We start from the raw sequence: 23,008 nt of genomic DNA on the forward strand, positions 1-23,008 counted from the left end.
CAGCCCTCGAGGGCAAAAACTGAATATATATTTGGAATCAGCGTTTTCTCAGCTTTCCAATGATATAGGTCACGTCCCATAACTCCAGACCGAGTCGAGGACCTTCCCTAGTGAGTTTAACGATTGAATGAAGTCAGTTTTTCGGAAGGTTGTGATTTGAGTTTTGGATTTTTCGCATAATAATAAACAGCCGCCAAAAAGAACTATAGCAATCCTGAAACTGAGATTTTGGGTATACTTTTAAGACAGTTGCTCAAAAAATTCTATACGATGTTGTTTTTATGGCATTCTTTATGAAACGAAGAAATTAGGTGCAGGTAAGTACATATGGTCTCGGTGCAACATGATTTATGTTTATTTTTAAGAGGGAAAAAAGAGGGGAAGGAGAACAGATAAAGGGGAATAAAATAAGGTAAAAAAGGGGGAAAATCCGTAATCAACGGACCGCAACAAGGCGTAAAACGTAGGGAAGTACCGTTGCGAGAAGAGGCGAGCGGCGGCGAGCGTTGGCCTTAGAAGGCCGCGCGCCGCCTGCACATCTAAGTCCCGCGACGAACAGGGTACTGTAGACAAATGCGCGCGCCGTTTAAATAGTGAGGCGCGGCAATAAATTAATAGAATTTGGTAGAAGTAACCGTTTTTAAGTAGAAAAAAAGGGAATATGAAGTAGAGGAGCAGAGATAAATGGCTAGAAGTGTTGGAACTATAACTTCGCGGGATTTTGCTGGAAAATTGGTGTGACCCGGAATTATGGGGCCGTTAAGTTTGCAGGTTGAATTCTAGAGGTGTCAAACTGACAACAGAATACATATAAGACGGTTGAAATTTCAAAATTTTTTGCTAGCGAATTAAAAAATAGATTTCTATAAATAATCTGTACTGAAAGTACAATATTTCCGTGAATTTGAACAATTATGCAATAAACTGGCAATTGCTAGAAAAAGTTGCACGTGAAGCACAGAGTTTTCCAACTTTGATCTGTTCACGTCATTTTCTGTTCTTTTTTCAAAGTTTGTTCAAAAGTACAAGTACAGAATCGGTTTCAATACCGATTCTGTGAAATTCCTCCAGATTCGGTATGCATACCGATTCTGTACTCTGCATAAAAGGTCACGTGAAAAAAAGGATTTATCCAAGTTTATTCAAAAGTACAGAATCGGTATCGATACCGATTATGTACTTCTGTACCAAACAACAATTCTGTATAAAAGGTCACGTGAAATATTGAAAATCCACGGTTTCGTATTGTCAAATTTTATTTATGATATTTTCGTTTACGTGGATTCAAATCTGATGTTCATCGAGTGGATAAACTGACAAAAATGACAATTTTCGATGGATAATCACCTAGATTTTGTTATTCGATTTTGATCAACTTCACATTTTCTTATTCAACAACACAAAAAAGTTTGTGTTAATGAACATTGCAAAAAAGGTTTTAAAGTGTTTCCTTTTATAGTAAGAAAATGTGAAGTTGATATGTACTAGTACAAAATTTCTCAATTTTTAAGAAAACAAGTTCGTGAGCAAGAAATTTTGAAATTTCGACCGTCTTATATGATTACTGATGAGCGAACATGTATGTACCTAACTAAAAATTAACAACAAGCATCGAAAAGAATTGTGTTGCATCAATGAGTTAAAATAATCGATAGTGATGTTCCGATGTTGCACGATTATCTTTTATTTCCAGAAACAAACTTGATTTGAATCGTCATGAAAGGGCTCAATAACCGTGTCAACTTGAACCACAAACTTAAAATTAAGACAAAATCAGTTTTTGAAAGTATTTCAGTTGCCAAATTTCACTTGAAAAGTTGCAACGTTTTTGTTTATTCAAAGATTTTACGAAATACATCTACAGAGACTATTTCTGATGACAATAACTTGGAGAAAAGATGAACAATAAAAACTCTACACCAAAATTCTGTTGATACTTTTGAAAATGGTGTTTCAACAAAGTACTAAATTCTGGACCAATTTATATATTTATTGAAGCAAAAGTAGCTTAATAATAAAATTATGATACTAAAAAATAGGAAAAAAAATGCTGAGAAATTACACTAGCTACAATATCATTAGTTTGAGATGTTTTGAGCTTTTCCCTGTTCCATGAAACGGAAATATTTAGCATTATTTTTTTAATAAATAAGTAAATATATGTACATATGTACAGTCAGATTGGGATGGGAATAAGAATAGAATAGAGAAAAAAATTAGGATCTATATGGGGATTTTCTAGAATGTTCTTTTATTCTTGTTTTCAGTATTTAGGAACTGATTGTAACAGTGTATGCACAATTTAATGTTTTGATAAATCAATAAACCGTTTTATAATTTAAATAGTAATCGTAAAATAATAATATTGTGCTCATTAACTTATAAATAATTCGTGTTACATATTATTTTTATTTATCTCGGTTTTCAAGCTCAATTGATTGTTTTTTTGACCTATTTTTATAGAAATGCTCTAATTTCCTTTGTTATTGTTTTAAATAAATAAAGTTTTCACTAGTCTCAGTTTCAAAATGTTTTTTTTTGATGTATTAAAATTAGTAATCTTTGCAGAAACTATGAGTCAAAAAAACATCAGTTTCAAAAATATTCTGAAACAGAAATAATATACTGGGAGTGGATGTTGGATCAAATGACAATCATAACCCTTGAAAAAGAAATTTAAAAAGACAATTGTAATTTCATTTGTATTTATTAGACGACACACAAACTTCTGTTTCGACTTGTAACCATTTATTTTCACAAATATCTCAATCTTTGATTCCCAAAATCGGCGATTTCGTGCCTGTTTGTTCAAAACTAATTGTGTTTCGGATTTTCAATAGTTGGATAGCATTAGCAGCATGTATGTACGATAGGTGACAACAACTTTAGATTCCATTAATTGCTCAAATCCAACAACCCCAAATGGAAGTCAAATTTAGTTTTAGTGGGCTCGAATAGTTAAGCAGTGCGAGCAGAAAATTTAAACTGTATCTACGAAAGGACAAATACATTTTTTATTTCAAAAATCAATAAGCGGCGTCTATCCAACGCATTACTCTTTACTCTATTTTACGTTTCTATGTTCACGTGGTGCTGAAGAATAGTTCGATTAGTGTGAAAGACTAACCTATGTAGTGAATTGGAACCCATTGGAACTGAACTGAAGAGAACAGTAATAATGATTTTTGATGATTGGGAATTTTTTTTAAGTTATCACGATTTGCAGAAAATGAAAATATGGAAAACATCAGATTCAAGAGCGCATTCACAAGTTTCTGCAGTTTATGAAACCGAAATATTTCCTAATATGTTCAGATGACATGTAATGTGAATGGCCTTCTCAACAACTTTAAAAAATTTTTACTCAATTTTCTTTGGTTGTTGAAATCGGTTAAAATCAACAGCAACTCTGTTGCATACATTTTGAAAACTATGTGATGCAGTTGAAACTTAAAAAATGAATAACAGTTTACCGCAAACAAATCTTCTTCATCTTTTTGAAACTGTATATATATGTAGTTTTAGAAATGTTTTTGAAACTTTCGGCAAACAGGCCAGCTTTATGAGACTGGTACAGATAGTAGCGTGGTACTATTTGGGAAATTCTCTTTGTCAATAAACTTAAAGAAGGTGTATTAAAAATTCGTGTTAAAAATTTCTGTTTCTCTAGGTTTTGAAACATTACTAGGCGAGTTATTCTCGATGACATCCGGGGTCTCAAAGGATTTCATTACTTGTTTTCTTTATCTTATTGATGTAAATGGATTCATCTTTTTACAAGTTCCACTAGTCAAAAATATTCATACTGTTACACAACCTGCACTTTTGGATTCTAACTATTTCGAAATAGTGTCATTTTGGTAAAATAGTTTTTCTGGAACTTCCTATACATATGCCAATGACCCACTGCATTAATTATTATAATGAATTAAATTCGTCTGTTTTCTAATACTTCAAATTTCCCTATACACAAATGATCAAGAAAAAGTATATTCATTCCAAATATGAATTGTTTTCAAGTATTGGTTGATAATAATAATCATGAGAAATAGTAAAATTTTTGTAAGAATATCGTTTTGATTCACATTCTCCTGAAAAGCTAACTGGGAAACTCCAATATCAGATGAGAATTTCAATTGTACACGAGGTAATCTTATCATATCTGAATCCCTTCTTTCTGTACATAGAAGAGTTTCAAGTTTTTACCCTGGGTTTCTAAAGATGCATTAACTTTTCTATGTTCCAACTGTTAATTGCTACAGTTTGAAAAAATAAATAATTCAAATTAATCATGCAAATTTAATCAATACGAGTTAAGGAAAAGTGTGGCTTATTGTGAAAGAATGATAGGATTATCATATTATCTCAACATTACATGTGTCATTTTTACTATTTTCCTGAAACAGTAACTTCATTATTTATTATTTAAGCGCACATCCTAGGTACGGGTAGGAAATAAAGACCCCATTGGACAGACTTTGAAAATTTACTGTTTCATTAAGAATGCATTTTGTATTTTTTAAAAGATTTGGCTACTAGGACAGCTGTCGCGGTAATTATATTGAATTTTACGGTTCAGCATACTTGCAACCGGGCCATGAGCGGGCCTTGAGATAACTAGCTTTAAAATGAAAATTGTGAGTCGATCAACCTGTAAAATTGTAGATATCGGTAAGGTCTTCTTAAACCTATTTCATTTTCACTGTGAGTTTAGTGAGAGCCGCAGTACAATCCATTTAGTGACCGGGCCATGAAGAGCCCGGCTTTGAATCATGGCCCGGCCACTAAATGGATTGTACTGCGGCTCTCACTAAACTCACAGTGAAAATGAAATAGGTTTAAGAAGACCTTACCGATATCTACAATTTTACAGGTTGATCGACTCACAATTTTCATTTTAAAGCGTTATTCTAAGGCCCGCTCACGGCCCGGACTCGGCCCGGTTGCAAGTATGCGGTTAATTTTGAGCGTATCAAACAATGGAATTTTCATGTCAGATCATCAGTTTCACAACAATCAAAGTGAATAGTCAAAGATTTGTGCTACTTTTGGAACAGTGATTTGTGGTTTTACGACATTCTGATTCATAAAAGATCAACAATCTTGAAATCACTCTGTTTCAAGATTTCAGACTTTCTGTTATTTTTGAAACAGTAGAGGACCGTGTTTTTTCGTGTTGACCAAGCAGTTTGTTAATGATCAGTTCACATCAAAAACTGAAGTCTTGAGAAAAAAATTACTAGCCAGTCAGAGCAACCTCTCTTCCGTATTATTTTCGGTTTTATTTCTCTCGCAGTACTAGTTGCATCTCCAGTTTATTTTCATAAAACAAGTCCAAGAAACTGACAAAATACGTTTTTTCAAACGATGCTCTATTTAATGTTCGGGTGTCGAGTTGAACATTTGGTAGTCTAAAATCAGCTAATGTAAGTTGAGAAATTAGGTAACAAAAGTCCCAATAGTTTTGGTTTGAAAACGCTCATTTTGTTAAAATTTTATTAATATACTATAATATTTCTGGAACACATCTCTAATTGTAAATAAAAATAGGTAAACTATTTTGAATGCTTGGAATTTTGATTTTTTGAAACTAGAATCAACTATAAAATAACACATTTATAAGTACATACATAGATCCTCACGGTTATCCGAAATTTTGCAACTCTATCAAAAATTGAACTATTTTTTCTGTTTCTAGATGTTTATTCAAAACTTTCTAAAGGATCTACAGAGATTTACTCATTGTTACACCTTCCAGAAATAAGGAAAAAAAGTAAAAGTAGCCTAAAAACCGAGTGAATCTTCCTAGCACTATGTTTCAAGGTTTCAGGCTTTCTGTTATTTTTGAAACAGTAGCATACGTTTTTCGATTTCCAGCACACAAAGTTAAACTAGAATTTCAATGTACAAATGAAGAGAGTAAGGAAACGTGTATTCTATAATGTACCTCTCGAGCAAAAACAGAAAATGATGTAAACGCATGAATTATGGCAGGTTCGAAACAGTATGTTGAACATTTTCTACAATTGTTTTCAATAATTTGAAAACGACAACGCTAGGAAACTTATTTTTGCTTTCAAAAAATTACATCTAGATGGATAACAGAAGAGCCATTACAGATAAATATTCATTAATATTTTAGAAAACGTGGGAAACAGAGATTTCGGTCAATATCTGTAATGATGAACTATCGGTTCACACACAAAAGTTCACAATTTGCCGCGCATAACAGTCTGCAAACCACTGTCCAATTATATCAGGTAGTTGAAACAGAGATCTTGGTTTTAAATTACTTATGCAATAAATTGTAATAATACTTTCCAACTTCCTAAAGAAATCGCGGTTACAGAAAATGTGTTTAAAATTTGGATGATTATTTCCAGAGATAAATATGAATAAAACGATCACTTTTGTTAAAAAATCAGAGATACGCCTATTAGTCTCGGATACAAACGATTGATACTTTACGTTCTCATCAAAACAGTATTATAAGTATTTCCTTTTAGAAATCCGATTCCGAGTTTCTTGTTTTTAGTTTAAGTGCATTTTTCGATTTCCGGTTTCAATGACTTTGTATTAGATATTTGAAAGTTGAGAATTGGTTTGTTTCTGAAATGAGCTGTACAATAGCTAATTCCCTAATGTCCATTTTTACAAAACATACATCGATCAAAATAACAAAAATCGCGCAATAATATTAAAAGCCAAAGCGTTGAAACGATTTGTATGATGCAAACAATGGCGGAAACACTTTTCACATAATTGAATGTTAATAACCTTTATATCAAAATAACCTTTATCTCAAAAACTTGAAACAGGAGTGTTTTCAATAGCACATAAATGTTTCCAAGTGCTGTCAGGATAGTGAGATTTGTACAAAACGCGATATTGTATAGTAAGACGAAATCTTGGCATCCTCACAATCAGCAACATAACAGTTTTAAAATTGAATGCACGTCAAGGTTTTTTAACAGAAACACTCAAATCAGATTTTTTGGTCATACATACATATAATTAACCAATATTGAAAATGTTTCGTTCTGTTACATAACATTCATGAAACTGAATATGTTTTTTAGTTTTTCGTTGTTCAATTGATATTTTGATCAAATTGTTTGAAAGTATTTATGAAATTGGTAAACGTACTCTTATGGAAAGGAAAGCATCAAACAGTGATAGGGAAATGTGAAAATCAACTATCTACACTCATTATAAGGTTCTGAAGCAGAACAACATATTGGAACGTAGGACCACTGGAAGTATACGTGACAGTTTCTATAAAAATTTAGAAAGGGTTCATTTAAAACAGCTATTCGCATGATAAACTTGATGAGAATGTGTTTGTTAGTAAATCAAAAGAACTGCTTGGAACAAACAATTTGAAAGAAATTGTTTTAAAATTTTCTAAAAATTTGCATTTTTTGTGGTATTAAAACATTAACTATAAAATATCAAACACACCATTTATGGCAGATTCGGAACAGGAACTTGAATGTTTTCAACAACTGTTTTCAGCAATTTGAAAACGACAACGCTAGGAAACGTATTTTAGGACACACAATCGTTCTATCGACAACAATTCTAACACTCTGAAAACTACTGTCCAATACTATCAGGTAGTTGAAACAGAGATCTTGATTTTTTCTAAACTTATTCAATCGAATACCTCGCATTGATACTTTCCAACTTTCTAAAGACATCGCGGGAACAGAAATTGTGTTTGGACTTGAGACGATTATTTTCAAAATTCAAAAAGATTAGAGAGACTCCTTGAAGTCACTGATATAAACGATTGAAACTTTGCGTTCTCACCAAAACAGTGGTAAGTGTTTTTATTTTCATTTTGGTAATCTGGTTCCATGTTTTTTGTTTTCAGTTTAGTATGCTCAACAATTATCTTTGCTGACCTATTTTTTTCCAGTTTCAAGTTGTTAACATGGGAACTAAGAAATTTAATGGATGATTATAAAATGATACAAATAATCGGTTTCAACGGCACTGTATTTTTCGATAATTTTGGATAATTGGCATTGGGATTTTTCAAGTTTCTGAGATTTATAAAACCGAAAAATTTCCTACCTGTATCAGACCACACGCTTGAACGCTTGAAATATTCTACATATGTGCTCAATGATTCTGACATGTTTGAGCCGTGTTTGTTATAATTCAGCGTCACGGTTTAGATGAGATTGAAATCAAATAGTCCAACATTATTGAATTCGGTTCGAAAACTATATGATGTTGTTGAAACATCAAAAAATATAGTTTGCCGCAAGCATTGAGGAAAACGCTATTCAAATAATTCAATCTCATAAAATGAATTTTATCGCGAATATTCAAAACATGACTGTTTTCAATAAAATGCATCGTAATACGCTATTGCTAGTAAGTCGAAGTCTTGGCATTGTCACTAACTTAAAGATGTTGAAGTTGAATGCGCGTTGAGATTTTCTCAACATAAACACTCAAACCAAATAGTTTTATAGAAACAATCACAAAACAGAAATAATTGCATTTTGTTCTGTTACATAACATTCATGAAACTGAATATGCTTTTACATTAAGTTGTTTCGGCTCTCCAATAATTAAAAATTACTTCGAAATCCATCTATCTACACTCACCGTAAGATTCTGGAACATAACAACATATCGGAGCGTTGGACAACTGGAAGCAGACGACGTGACGGTTTTTATTAAAATTTATAAAGGGTTCATTCAGAATAGATACATGATAATCTTGATGAGACTGTGTTCCTTAGTAAATCGATATAACAATCGAAAAATATTGTTGTTAAAAATGTTTCTAAAAAATTTCTGTTTCTTTTGGTTTTAAAATATCAACCCGAAAATAGTTTTCCATTAGCGTCAGTTTTCATTAAAACTTCTTGAATTGTTCCAATGATTGTATCCTGTTTCACTAGCTGCACTTTTGCACTTCATTTTCTTGTGTTACAGTTATTTCGGCGATTGTCTGATCAATATTATCATTTTCAGATACAGATTATACATAGTTATATCTGGTGTAGATACGTAACGAGCAGTTAGATAGCGAGTTGATCCTTCCCGTATGTGACTGTAGGATCGAATATGGGACGTTGTAGAAGTCACCTAGTTTTGTTTGAGTCTTCCTCCTTAGGACGACCATATTGATCTGTATCCAAACATTGTATTCTATAAATAAATCCCGTTTCTCGTACTTCTTATCTGTGACTGAGTTTTAGTGGATCAGTTGAATTGCCGATTTTTCTTTTTCGCCGATTTCTCCATGCGAAGATTTATCATTTTATTACATCAAGACAAATACAATTTAACACAATTATAAAACGATCAAAAATAAATATATCCAAATCATCCTAAATATCAACCAAAAAATCCGATTTTCCGATCCCTCCACCTCTTCCATTTCTTTTTCTTTTTTGATCTTTTTTCTTCTTTGATCTGATTTTCTTTGGTTTGAATTCCCCGGAATTCTTCTTTGGCTCTGGTTTTGATCTCGACTCCTGAAGTTTCAATTCCTGCGCCAATCGTTTGTTTTCTTTCTTCAACCAGTGAATTGCAACTGTTTCTGGGCTTTTCTTGATTGGAAAAGACTGCTTTTCCTGCTCGGAATCCTGATCCTCAGCTTCTTGCTCCTCGATCTCCTCTTTGATCTCCCTAAGAACTCTCGGCGTGTCTGGCTCAGGTATCTCTTGTTTCACGATACCAGTCAAACCCTTCTGCTCGCTCAGAGACTTGATCAATTTGTTTGCATCGTCGAGTCTCTTCTTCAACTGCTCGCTCACTCGCTTCTCAGCCCGCAGGCTCCTGACGACTCTCTCCAGATTTTTGTGATATCTGGTCTTCATGGAGAGGAGTTCGAGTTGTCTGGAAATAATTCATTTGTTGGAAAATGTTGATTATGGTAATTTCCCTTACTTCTCACGGTTTTCCCGTTCCTCCTTCAGAAATTTCTTCGTGAGATTTGACGCCATGGTTTTATAGTGTTGGAGTTGGTAGTACATTTTTCAGTTGAGTTTTGTTCTCCTGGAAAAATACAACAGATATTCACCAGAAATAAGAAAAAAGGGAAATGAAAAAAAACTAGGAAATGATGTACAGACCCCTAGAATGAGGTATCTTGACAGTGGAGAATCAATAAGTCGTCCTCTTATTTAGGTGTCGTGTGCGCGCTCTAATTTTTGACCTACCTGTCATTTTTTGGGAAGAAAACGGGTCTCCAATCGTCTTTTTTTGTAGGATTGGTTGAGATCGTCAGATTTTGAGGTCGTTAGTAAATAAAACTGTATGAATGTTCTTTCAAAATATATATTAAACAGTAATTATCTCATTGATAACAATACATTGAACCGCATTTTAGAATGACTCCGGGGCGTTTGAGAACAGGAAACCACGATATTTCGACACCAAACATGAACAAAATCACTGAAAAATGTCACTTAAATCGCAAAGAAACCTTATTTTGTAGGTATTTTTCACGTTTAGTTGGGAAATGTATTGGTTTCCACTTGTGTGGTTTTGAAGAGTCCGGAACCTTTGAGAATTGACCACATTAGTTTAATCTAATTTTTTTGCTACTCACATTCAGTAGATAATTATTCTACAGTTTCAAGAGCTAGAGAAAGTTGCACACTGAGAGAGAAGAGCATTTATTTTATAGTTTTTTATGGTTTTGGGCATTTGCTTTTTATGTAAGAAGTTATTTTTCTATGAGAAATCATAATTTTCGAAAAGGGATCACTCAATTTTTAAAAACATTCTCAATCAGAAAGAAATCTATATATTTCGGGTTTCGATGTGCCAAATATCGTTTTCATCAATAATTTTAAGAATTCGTTTTTGAAAACAAATTATTGTTTTAAAGTATTGGTTGATAATAATAATAGATGAGAAAAAGTAACAATTTCTGTTAGAATATCGTGATGTTTTATACACTACTATAAAATTTGTTGAAGACGTAATTTTTTTTAAGTCCAATTCTTATATGATTTTAGCTGAACGCTACCAATTTAATTGCTGCGTCCAAGATACACCTCATCGACGCAAACTTCGGGCAAATAAAATTACATTAAAATAAATTACATTAACAAAAATTCATGAAAACTGGAAGAAACATATTTTTCTCGTTGTTAGTTGAAACTTTTTCAGTTTCACTAAGGATCACTAAATTCTGCGTCTTCGAGAATTCTAGTAACATTGGGTTTTCAGTTTAGATTGAATCTGCAAAAAAATTGTAGTAACGGAATATTTTGATCAAATGTGCGGAATTCCGACTTTCGGATAAGGAAGTTTTTTCCGACTTTCGCCATTCCATAACTGTGGAGTTTGGAAATAAAAAATTCCGCGAAAACACATGGAAAAAATGGTCTAAAAGGACAGAAAGCTTTTCTTTAGCCAAAAACTAATTTCCCACTGATTTTCGCGAATTTTATGAACTTTTTCTTGGAGTTTTAACATTTTTGCAAAAAAATCTACTTTCGACTTCCGACTTCCATTTTTAAAATTTTACTTCCGACTTCCGTTTTAGAAAAAATTACTTCCGCACAACTCTGGTCTCGATATTTCTATAAGAACTCACTTAATTTATACTGTTGCTCATTGGTTTCTAACTATTTTCTTTATTTCATTGGACAATGAACTCAGTATCAAAAAAGTTGATAAAGCATTATTGAGTTTCAAGTGGCAGTTACTGATGTCAGCAGACATTTTGAATGATTGCATTTCTTGTCCCCTTAATTCATACCTTCTTGTAACCGAAATATTTCAACTTTGCTCCAATCATAATACATTTATTTTTAGCGTAACCGTGTTATGCAACACTTCTCTCTATTTTATTCCCCTTGGTTTTTGTGTTGTCATGCACCTGCCCTTCCCGCGGCACAACATCGTCAACATTTCAGTTTTAATCTGAATCATTCCAGCTGCAAAATTGGTCGATTTTTGAGCATAGAAGTGAGGAGACTAACCAGTTATTAAGGGTTGCACCTGTCTTCGAGTTAGAGAATTTGTGATTTATTCTGTTCATCTATCCGACTTCAAACTTCAGTTTCATGTCTTCCAACTCAACATTATGGCCGAATACTATACATTTCAATGAGACTTATATGAACTACCGTATCCAATGGAATGGTTGGCCTCAAATATGTGCAGTCCTTCCCTGGATTTACATACTTCCAAGTTTCCACGTCATCTGCAAGATATTCTCAGTCTACCTATCTGCTAACTGGACCCGACCGGAGCCAGGATTGAATCAACATGTGTTTCTAGTGATTTCGTTATCACAACTCACTGTTTTCATTTTTTTCTTATTCGATTGGTTTATGGTTCGACTTCCGTCTACCGGGTTGTTCACTTCATGGTGTGCATCAATTGAGCCGAATCATTTTTTGAAGTTTATCTTCATGATGGCATATTACACAAATTATTGTGCAATGATTTTTCCGTTTTTGATGCCTGTGGTGAGGTTGGTGGTCGTATCGTTTCCAAGGAATCATTTTAAGGTGAGGATGACCCATCCTGGAGGGGGGAAGACCTGGAATAATAGGTAATCATAGATCTATATTGGCACTGTTGGACCAAAATTGTTTCTGTAACATAAATTTTCGGTTTCATTGAAATAACTTAGGTGCTTGAAGTTTTCCAAAAGCGATTCTTTGAAAACTAAAGTTTCAATTCGGTCCAGTCAGGTTTGGTCTTACCGCCGACCGACCGAGCCGACCAAGGTCCGCATTTTGTGCTTGAAAAGTTTTTATTTATCGACGGAAGTTTTTTTCCACAAATTTCAGACTTTTCCGAAATTCAATTGGTGTTATGCGACTTATCAACATTCAAAAATCAACTAAAAGTACATATAAGCCGTTTTTGAAACAGAAAATGTATGACTTGATTTTTTTTTCAACAAAAAAACCGGGGATTTCGATTGTTACCAATGTAGATGAGTGATACATTAGACTAATTGTAAGACTGCTTTTGCAACAAGAATTTTCGGTTTCATTCAATATATTTATGTTCATAAATCCATTGTTTTCAGTTACATTTTGCTGGGCTCTAACTTTCACTGTTCCAGTTTGTATCAGTCAAGGCTGTCGCACGGCCGGCCGCGGCCCTCGGCTTTCAGGGCCGTCGCGGCCGCGGATTAACCAAATGGGCTGAATTTTTGCATATCGACTAATCTTTTGGTCCTCTACAAGGCCGCCTGATGAAGCGAAAATTTTCCATGGCTGGGAACTGAGATATAAAATCGCCCCACGGCCTTTTTGACAGCCTTGGTATCAGTTATATTGTTGTTTGTTCTATATTTTCACAGTTTCGTTTTGTCACAGTTCTATTTTTTCCGAGTTCTAATGTCAAATACCGCCCAAACACAAAATAATTGCATTCAAAACATTAACTAGAAGTATAAGCCTTTTCTGAAACAGAACATGTATGATTATTATGTCATTTTGGAAAAAAAAACCACCGGTGTTTCCGATTCCAGATGTGTGACAGTTTAGGCCAACATTGTTTTTGCAACAAGAATTTTCGGTTTTATTTAATATATTTATGTTCATGAAATTTTCCACAACCAATCTTCTCGGCATTTGCATATGTAGTAAATGTTCCAGCAGAGTCAGGGTCGGAAGCATTGAGGGTTCCATTTTCTGTCCTGCTGTAATATGGCTAGTGTCCCTAACCCGAATCACAACAGGCACTAATTAGAGCACAAAAAGAATTGACGGTTCAGCTTCGCTTTGATGAGATTAAGGACAGCACCGTGATATAAACTCTTTCAAAATGCAAACTTCGGGTTCAAGCTTTTTAGGTTTTAATGAAAGTACAATACAAATACTGTGCCCATTGAAAAATTTCAGTGACTTGAAATATAATTCCTCTCTGTAACAGAAAAAGTACTGCTTGGCAACGTTACGGCTATTATTTTTGACTAAAAGTTTACGAAATGTTATCGGCGCAGAAGAGTATCAGTTTATAAGTGGAACTCGTGTAACAGGTTTCTTTTTCCACTAACTACTTTTTTGCGTTTAACAATTACAGGTATTTCTCATTCCAGTTTATTAACATACTAAAACAGTATTCAAAATCTTTTCAAATTTCTTTACTTTTTCAAAATTCCCAACTGATCACAAATCCCGCATAACCTAATTTCTTTTTATATTTAATTTGCAGATAAACTCAATTCTCCTGCGCGTCAGTGTGCCTCTCATCTGGCTCTACCCCCTCTGTTTCACCTTTTTCCTTATTCCAGCAGTTGGTGTTTGCCGTCAAATTAGTAGTCCATATCCGTTGGGTGCTATTCATATTTATTATGCAAATGCTGCGTTTGGGGTAAGTAGAAGTCATAGGCAAAAAAAACATTCAAAAATTTATCCTCAAATATTTTGTGATCTCGTTGAAACCGGTGATGTTTGATAACTGTGATCATAGAAAGTGCTTCAAACCTAGCAATTTTTAAAGTAAAGTTATAATTACCACTTTCAAAAAAATTTGCAAATGAAAACTCAAAGAACAAATTGAGTCACCGCGCGCCAAAGACACCCCAGCCCCCAAATTTTCACTATTTCCAGCTCCGAAACTCATATTTCTACCTCTACAACACTATTGCATGGCTCACACTCGCAATTCTGGCCAATATTCTTCTATTCTTTAAAGTTGCAAAGGCCAGAGCGCAACTCATCAGTTTTCAAAAAAGTGCAGTGTCTTACAAAGCGGAATTATCGATTACAATTACTACTGTAGTTATGATACTTTTCTATGTTATCAATGGAGGTTTTATAGTGAGTTGGTTACTTGATAACAGAAATTATATTATCTACATTTTTATTTCCAGATAATTTATGTCCTGTACTATGGTACAAGTTCCTATTTCTCGTTTTTGGTTATTGTGAAAGCGTTTGCAAACGACGCGGAGACTTGTGTTGTTCCGTGGATATTCTATTTGACTCATCCGGTATTCAAGAAGAAAGCAATCAGTGGTGACTTGGTATATTCTACGAGTTCTTTCAAGAGACGGATTAATAATAGTTGATGTTTTGTTATTATTTTGTGAATATGTAACAATGAATGTAAAATCAGAGGATATTCTTCACTTTTTTAAACAGAAAAAAATTAATAGCATTTTTTTCTTCTACAACTCGATAACGTGATCAGTCATTTCAAACTTTCAAAAAGTGATAAATATAATGGTTTCTTTACATTGAACACTGTCATAATCAACCTCTGAAATTGTAACTGTTTCAATAAACTTTTAGTTTCACTACAATGATTTTATTGCTTCAATTGTAGAAGCGCGGGATAGTTTGCAATAATGTGAATATATCAGAACATGATTTACCATGAGGTAATGAAATTAAAACTGGGCTAAGGTATTAAAAAGCGTAAAATGTTATTGAAATAAATCCTCATGACAGTGCTGAAATTGTTTTTATAGTTTGTAGTGCACATTGAGGTGAATTCTCGCGTTTGATCACGGTTGAGCTAATGCTGTGTCTCCAATTTATCGAAATTCTGAAACAAATTTGATAAGATTACGTTTTTCATTCGAGTTGTAGAAGAAAAAAATGCTATTAATTTTTTTCTGTTTAAAAAAGTGAAGAATATCCTCTGATTTTACATTCATTGTTACATATTCACAAAATAATAACAAAACATCAACTATTATTAATCCGTCTCTTGAAAGAACTCGTAGAAAATACCAAGTCACCACTGATTGCTTTCTTCTTGAATACCGGATGAGTTAAATAGAATATCCACGGAACAACACAAGTCTCCGCGTCGTTTGCAAACGCTTTCACGATAACCAAAAACGAGAAATAGGAACTTGTACCATAGTACAGGACATAAATTATCTGGAAATAAAAATGTAGATAATATAATTTCTGTTATCAAGTAACAAACTCACTATAAAACCTCCATTGATAACATAGAAAAGTATCATAACTACAGTAGTAATTGTAATCGATAATTCCGCTTTGTAAGACACTGCACTTTTTTGAAAACTGATGAGTTGCGCTCTGGCCTTTGCAACTTTAAAGAATAGAAGAATATTGGCCAGAATTGCGAGTGTGAGCCATGCAATAGTGTTGTAGAGGTAGAAATATGAGTTTCGGAGCTGGAAATAGTGAAAATTTGGGGGCTGGGGTGTCTTTGGCGCGCGGTGACTCAATTTGTTCTTTGAGTTTTCATTTGCAAATTTTTTTGAAAGTGGTAATTATAACTTTACTTTAAAAATTGCTAGGTTTGAAGCACTTTCTATGATCACAGTTATCAAACATCACCGGTTTCAACGAGATCACAAAATATTTGAGGATAAATTTTTGAATGTTTTTTTTGCCTATGACTTCTACTTACCCCAAACGCAGCATTTGCATAATAAATATGAATAGCACCCAACGGATATGGACTACTAATTTGACGGCAAACACCAACTGCTGGAATAAGGAAAAAGGTGAAACAGAGGGGGTAGAGCCAGATGAGAGGCACACTGACGCGCAGGAGAATTGAGTTTATCTGCAAATTGAATTTAAATAGAAATTAGGTTATGCGGGATTTGTGATCAGTTTATGGGTATTTTGAAAAAGTAAAGAAATTTGAAAAGATTTAGAATACTGTTTTAGTATGTTATAAAAACTGGAATGAGAAATACCTGTAATTGTTAAACGCGGAAAAGTAGTTAGTGGAAAACGAAAGCTGTTTCATGAGGTCTATTTATAAACTGATACTCTTCTGCGCCAATAGATGAGCTTTCTTTGTTTCAAAACAATATTTTTATTGAGTCCGTAATGCCGACAAGTCATATGATTTCTGTTACAGAGAGGAATTATATTTCAAGTCACTAAAATGTTACAATGGGCACAGTTTCATTTCCGAAATTTGCATTTTGAAAGAGTTTATATCACGGTGCTGTCCTTAATCTCATCAAAGGGAAGCTGAACCGTCAATTCATATTGTGCTCTAATTAGTGCCAGTTGTGATTCGGGTTAGAGGCATCACCCATATTACAGCAGGACAGAAAATGGAACCCTCAATGCTTCGAACCTGACTCTGCTGGAACACTGACTATGAACATGAGATGAGAAAATTGGTTGTGGAAACTTTGAGTAACATAAACTTATTAAATGAAACCTAAAATTCTTGTTGCAAAAACAATGTTGGCCTAAACTGTCACACATCTGGAATCGGAAACACCGGGGTTATTTTTTCCAAAATGTCATAAATGTTATGTTTCAGAAAAGACTTATAATTCTAGTTAATGTTTTGAATACAATTATTTTGCCTTTGGTCGGTATTTGACTTTAGAACTCGGAAAAAATAGAACTGTGACAATATAGAACAAACAACAATAGAACTGTTACAAACTGGAACAGTGAAAGTTAGAGCCCCAACAAAATAGAACCGAACACAATGGAACTTTTACAGAATAGAACTCTAGTTCTTGTTTTGAAAATGCTTATGGGTTCTATTTGGTAGCTGTATCATTTTTTTGTAGCTCCACTCTGTTCAGTTCTATCATTGTCTGTTCTGTATTGTCACAGTTTTTATTTATCAGAGTTTTATTCTTCCGAGTTCTAAAGTCGACTACCTAATCGGTTTTAGGAAATTTTATGAACATAAATTTTTGAAATGGAACCGGAAATTCTTGTTCCAAAAACAGTGCTGGTCTAAACTATCACGCATACAATCGGAAGCACCGCGTTCTTTTTTCGGAATGCCATCAAGCCATAAATTTTCTGTTTCAAAAAAAGCTTACTTCTAGTTAATGTTTTGAATGTTAATACTTCGGAAAGTTCGAACCCGAATGCCAAAAATGAAATAATTTGCGAATTATTTAAACAGAATTAATACTTTCTACATTTAAACAAATTTTCGGTCATTGTGCAATTTTTTTAGTGTTTAGTTGTCAACGAATCGCTTTAATTGTCAACGAAGCGCTTTTGGAAAACTTCCAGCACATAAGTTATTTCAATGAAACCGAAAAGTTATGTTACAGAAACAATGTTGGTTCAACAATGCCAAGATACTTACTGTTAATTTCTGTCGGTACGAAATTCTATATATGAACAGATTTATGATTTCCAACTATTCCAGGTCTTCCCCCCTGGGTCATCCTCACCTTAAAATGATTCCTTGGAAACGAGACCACCACCAACCTCACCACAGGCATCAGAAACGGAAAAATCATTGCGCAATAATTTGTGTAATACGCCATCATGAATATAAACTTCAAAAAATGATTTGGCTCAATTGAAGCACACCATGAAGTGAACAACCCGGTAGACGGAAGTCGAACCATAAACCAATCGAATAAGAAAAATATGAAAACAGTGAGTTGTGATAAGGAAATTACTAGAAATACATGTTGATTCAATCCTGGCTACGGTCGGGTCCAGTTAGCAGATAGGTAGACTGAAAATATCTTACAGATGACGTGGAAACTTGGAAGTATGTAAATCCAGGGAAGGACTGCACATATTTGAGGCCAACCGTTCCATTGGATACGGTAGTTTATATAAGTCTCATTGAAATGGATAGTATTCGGCCATAAAGTTGAGTTGGAAGACATGTAACTGAAGTTTGAAATTGGATGAAATGAACAGAATAAATCACGAATTTTCTAACTCGAAGACAGGTGCAACCCTTAATAACTGGTTAGTCTTCTCACTTCTATGCTCAAAAATTGACCAATTTTGCAGCTGGAATGATTCAGTTTAAAACTGAAATGTTGACGATGTTGTGCCACGGGGAGGGCAGGTGCATGACAACACAAAAACCAAGGGGAATAAAATAAGGAGAATTGTTTCATAACACGGTTAGCCTAAAAATAAGTGTATTATGATTGGAGCAAAGTTTAAATATTTCGGTTACAAGGAGATATGAATTAAGGGGACAAGAAATGCAATTATTCATAATGTCTACTGACATCAGTAACTGCCACTTGAAACTCAATAATGTTTTATCAAATTTTTTCAGCCAAGTTCTATACTCAGTTTATTGTCCAATGAATTAAAGAAAATAGTTAGAAACCAATGAGAAACAGTATAAATTAGGTGTTCTTATAGAAATATCAAGACCAGAGTTGTGCGGAAGTGATTTTTTTCTAAAACGGAAGTCGGAAGTAGATTTTTTTGCAAAAATTTTAAAACTTCAAGAAAAAGTTCATAAAATTCGGCAAAATAAGTAAGAAATTAGTTTTCACCGAAGAAAAGCTTTCTGTCCTTTTAGACCATTTTTCCTTGTATTTCTGCAAAATATGCTTTTCGGAAATTCTACAATTATGGAATGACGGAAGTCGGAAATAAACTTCCTTATCCGAAAGTCGGAATTCCGCACAACTGATCATAACATTCCGTTACTACAATTTTTTGCAGATTCGATCTATGTACTTGTAAACTGAAAACCCAATGTTACTAGAATTCTCGAAGACGCAGAATTTAGTGATATACATCCTTAGTGAAACTGAAAAAGTTTTAACTAACAACGAGAAAAATATGCTTTAACTAGTTTTCATAAATTTATGTTGAAGCCACAGATGTATTTTTGGAGAGCTAGCTTGGAATACATAGTTTTTAGTATTATTCACGTGGACTACCTAAAACAAATAACACAACTATAAAAATATGTCTCTTCATCATTTTCCCAAAACAGAAAAAATATTGTGCTCGAGAACGTGAATCGCTAAATATACACATCACTATGAAAACAAAAATATAGTGAAACTATAAGTTCATTGAAACGGTTACAATTTCCAAGATTGAATATGATAGCTTTCAATGTAGTGTAACAATTGCGTGCATTGTATTTCATGGCAATGGGAATGGAGGAAAAATGAATGATCAACACCATAAACTGATCATGAATCATCTGAAGATCAAGAAATCAAATCCATGATTTGACAATTTTCCAAGAAAGGTCGAAGTGAACAGTATTCAAGAAGTAAAAGTGTTAAAACAGTGAAATGTAGAAAAACACATAAAATAATCAAAACTGTTTCAGAATTTCGATATATTTGAGGTGCAGCATTAGCTAAACAGTGGGCATTCTGGATAATTCATCTCAATGAACACTACAAACTATACAAATAAATTCCGCCTTGTCTTAAGGATTCATTTCAATAACATCTTGAACTTATTAATAGATTTGAACAGAATCGAACCTAGCAGTCACCATTATGGAAACAAAAGTATAGTAAGAAATATAAATTAACTGGAACAGTCACGGTTTCAGTGTTCGAGTAGGACAGTGTTCGATGTAGAGAAACTATTGCGTCAAGAGTCAATAAGTAAAAATGTTAAAAACAGAGAAAAAACGTAGAAAAACATGAAGTAATCAAATTTGTTTCAGAATTTCGATAAATTTGAAGCACAGCACTAGTTCATCAGTACGCAGAAGAATTTATCGTAATGGACTCTACAAGCTATAAAAACCAGGGTTGGGAAATTCCGGGCTGGCCCGGCCCGGCCCGTCAGCCCGGATTCAAAAAATTTGCACCATTTTTTCACAAATTTCTGCAAAATTTTCATTTTAAAAAAGTCAGAATTCTCAAAATTTCTCATACGCTAATGTTTTTACCGATATTCTAAAACACAGCCGAAAAATCCACTTTTTTGCAAAAAAAATCAAAAAAAACTCAAAATTTTTTCAAAAAATTTCAAATTTCTACAGGAGCCGGGCCGGGCCGGGCCGGGCCGAGAAAAATTTCTCAGTCGGCCCGGCCCGGCCCGGAATTTCCAACCCTGATAAAAACAATTTCAGCACTGTCATGAGGATTTATTTCAGTATCATTTTGAACTTATTCAAACCATATCCCAATTAAAATTTGATAACTTATGGCAAAATCATGTTCTGATAAATTCACACAATTGCGAACTATCCCGCGCTTCTACAATTGAATCATCTAAAGATCAAGAAATCAAATCCATGGTTTGACAATTTTCCAAGAAAAGGGAATTTTTAAATAAGTCAGAATTTTTTCACAAATCCCCACATTTGCAATTACTCGTGGAAACATAACTTATGAAACAGTGGTGTTTTTAAATCAACTTACAGCAATTCACAGTGTTTTTGTTGAAACGTTACTATAAAACAAAAATATAGTAGAACTATAAATTTACACTTCTTTTCGAAATGATTTGCATCGTTCCCACAGTTTAGATGTAGACTGACAATGACAGACTGACATGGTAAAAATTGAGTGAATCTGCAAAAAAAAGATAAACTTATTGGTTAAAACGAGAACAGTATTCTAGAAGTAAACGTGTTAAAACAGAGAAAAAAGTTGAAAAAACGTAATCTCTTCAAATTTGTTTCAGACTTTCGATAAATTGGAGACACAGCATTAGCTCAACAGTGATCAAACGCGAGAATTCATCTCAATGTGCACTACAAACTATAAAAACAATTTCAGCACTGTCATGAGGATTTATTTCAATAGCATTTTACGCTTTTTAACACCTTAGCCCAGTTTTATTTCATGAATTTCATTACTTCACAAAGTGCAAATTATCTCACAATCAAAGCAATAAAGTCATTGTAGTGAAACTAATAGTTTATTGAAACGGTTACAATATCAGATATTGAATATGAGAGTGTTCGATGTGAAGAAACCATTTTATCCATCACCTTTTGAAATTAGGCAACGAATGATCGCATTATCGAGCTGTAGAAGCGAAAAATGCTTTAAAAAATTTCTGTTTAATAAAGGGAAGAAAATCCATTAATTAAGATACGTTGTTATTCAAAATAATCAACTATTATTAATCCGTCTCTTGAAAGAACTCGTAGAAAATACCAAGTCACCACTGATTGCTTTCTTCTTGAATACCGGATGAGTCAAATAGAATATCCACGGAACAACACAAGTCTCCGCGTCGTTTGCAAACGCTTTCACGATAACCAAAAATGAGAAATATGAACTTGTACCATAGTACAGGACATAAATTATCTGGAAATAAAAATTTAAACAAAAAACTTCTATTATCAAGTAACAAACTCACTAGACAGCCTCCATTGATAACATAGAAAAGTATCATAACCACAGTAGTAATTGTAATCGATAATTCCGCTTTGTAAGACACTGCACTTTTTTGAAAACTGATGAGTTGCAAATTTATCAGAACATGATTTTGCCATAAGTTATCAAATTTTAATTGGGATATGGTTTGAATAAGTTCAAAATGATACTGAAATAAATCCTCATGACAGTGCTGAAATTGTTTTTATCAGGGTTGGAAATTCCGGGCCGGGCCGGGCCGACTGAGAAATTTTTCTCGGCCCGGCCCGGCCCGGCCCGGCTCCTGTAGAAATTTGAAATTTTTTGAAAAAATTTTGAGTTTTTTTTGATTTTTTTTGCAAAAAAGTGGATTTTTCGGCTGTGTTTTAGAATATCGGTAAAAACATTAGCGTATGAGAAATTTTGAGAATTCTGACTTTTTTAAAATGAAAATTTTGCAGAAATTTGTGAAAAAATGGTGCAAATTTTTTGAATCCGGGCTGACGGGCCGGGCCGGGCCAGCCCGGAATTTCCCAACCCTGGTTTTTATAGCTTGTAGAGTCCATTACGATAAATTCTTCTGCGTACTGATGAACTAGTGCTGTGCTTCAAATTTATCGAAATTCTGAAACAAATTTGATTACTTCATGTTTTTCTACGTTTTTTCTCTGTTTTTAACATTTTTACTTATTGACTCTTGACGCAATAGTTTCTCTACATCGAACACTGTCCTACTCGAACACTGAAACCGTGACTGTTCCAGTTAATTTATATTTCTTACTATACTTTTGTTTCCATAATGGTGACTGCTAGGTTCGATTCTGTTCAAATCTATTAATAAGTTCAAGATGTTATTGAAATGAATCCTTAAGACAAGGCGGAATTTATTTGTATAGTTTGTAGTGTTCATTGAGATGAATTATCCAGAATGCCCACTGTTTAGCTAATGCTGCACCTCAAATATATCGAAATTCTGAAACAATTTTGATTATTTTATGTGTTTTTCTACATTTCACTGTTTTAACACTT

General features: G+C 33.7%; 4 protein-coding genes across 4 annotated transcripts; 1 reads left to right on the forward strand and 3 right to left on the reverse strand.

Moving 5' to 3' along the window:
* Positions 1-9,353: 9,353 nt before the first annotated feature.
* Positions 9,354-9,971, reverse strand: GCK72_012361 (uncharacterized protein; the record flags this gene model as incomplete). The annotated part of the gene is made up of 2 exons (XM_003087547.2): positions 9,354-9,864; positions 9,916-9,971. 2 exons carry the CDS (start codon positions 9,969-9,971, stop codon positions 9,354-9,356), a joined length of 567 nt encoding a protein of 188 aa, XP_003087595.2.
* Positions 9,972-12,047: 2,076 nt separating this feature from the next.
* Positions 12,048-15,019, forward strand: GCK72_012362 (uncharacterized protein; the record flags this gene model as incomplete). Its single annotated transcript, XM_003091190.2, has 4 exons — positions 12,048-12,497; positions 14,161-14,319; positions 14,559-14,768; positions 14,822-15,019. The coding sequence occupies 4 exons, from the start codon at positions 12,048-12,050 to the stop codon at positions 15,017-15,019; spliced, it is 1,017 nt and encodes a 338-aa protein (XP_003091238.2).
* A 622-nt stretch (positions 15,020-15,641) lies between these two features.
* Positions 15,642-17,059, reverse strand: GCK72_012363 (uncharacterized protein; the record flags this gene model as incomplete). Its single annotated transcript, XM_053729049.1, has 4 exons — positions 15,642-15,839; positions 15,893-16,102; positions 16,342-16,421; positions 17,029-17,059. 4 exons carry the CDS (start codon positions 17,057-17,059, stop codon positions 15,642-15,644), a joined length of 519 nt encoding a protein of 172 aa, XP_053583821.1.
* Positions 17,060-21,733: 4,674 nt separating this feature from the next.
* GCK72_012364 (uncharacterized protein) lies at positions 21,734-22,019 on the reverse strand (the record flags this gene model as incomplete). Its single annotated transcript, XM_003087193.2, has 2 exons — positions 21,734-21,931; positions 21,984-22,019. The coding sequence occupies 2 exons, from the start codon at positions 22,017-22,019 to the stop codon at positions 21,734-21,736; spliced, it is 234 nt and encodes a 77-aa protein (XP_003087241.2).
* Between the last annotated feature and the right edge of the window lie 989 nt (positions 22,020-23,008).

Source organism: Caenorhabditis remanei, chromosome IV (genome assembly GCF_010183535.1).
Source record: "Caenorhabditis remanei strain PX506 chromosome IV, whole genome shotgun sequence".
Taxonomy (NCBI): Eukaryota; Metazoa; Nematoda; class Chromadorea; order Rhabditida; family Rhabditidae; genus Caenorhabditis; species Caenorhabditis remanei.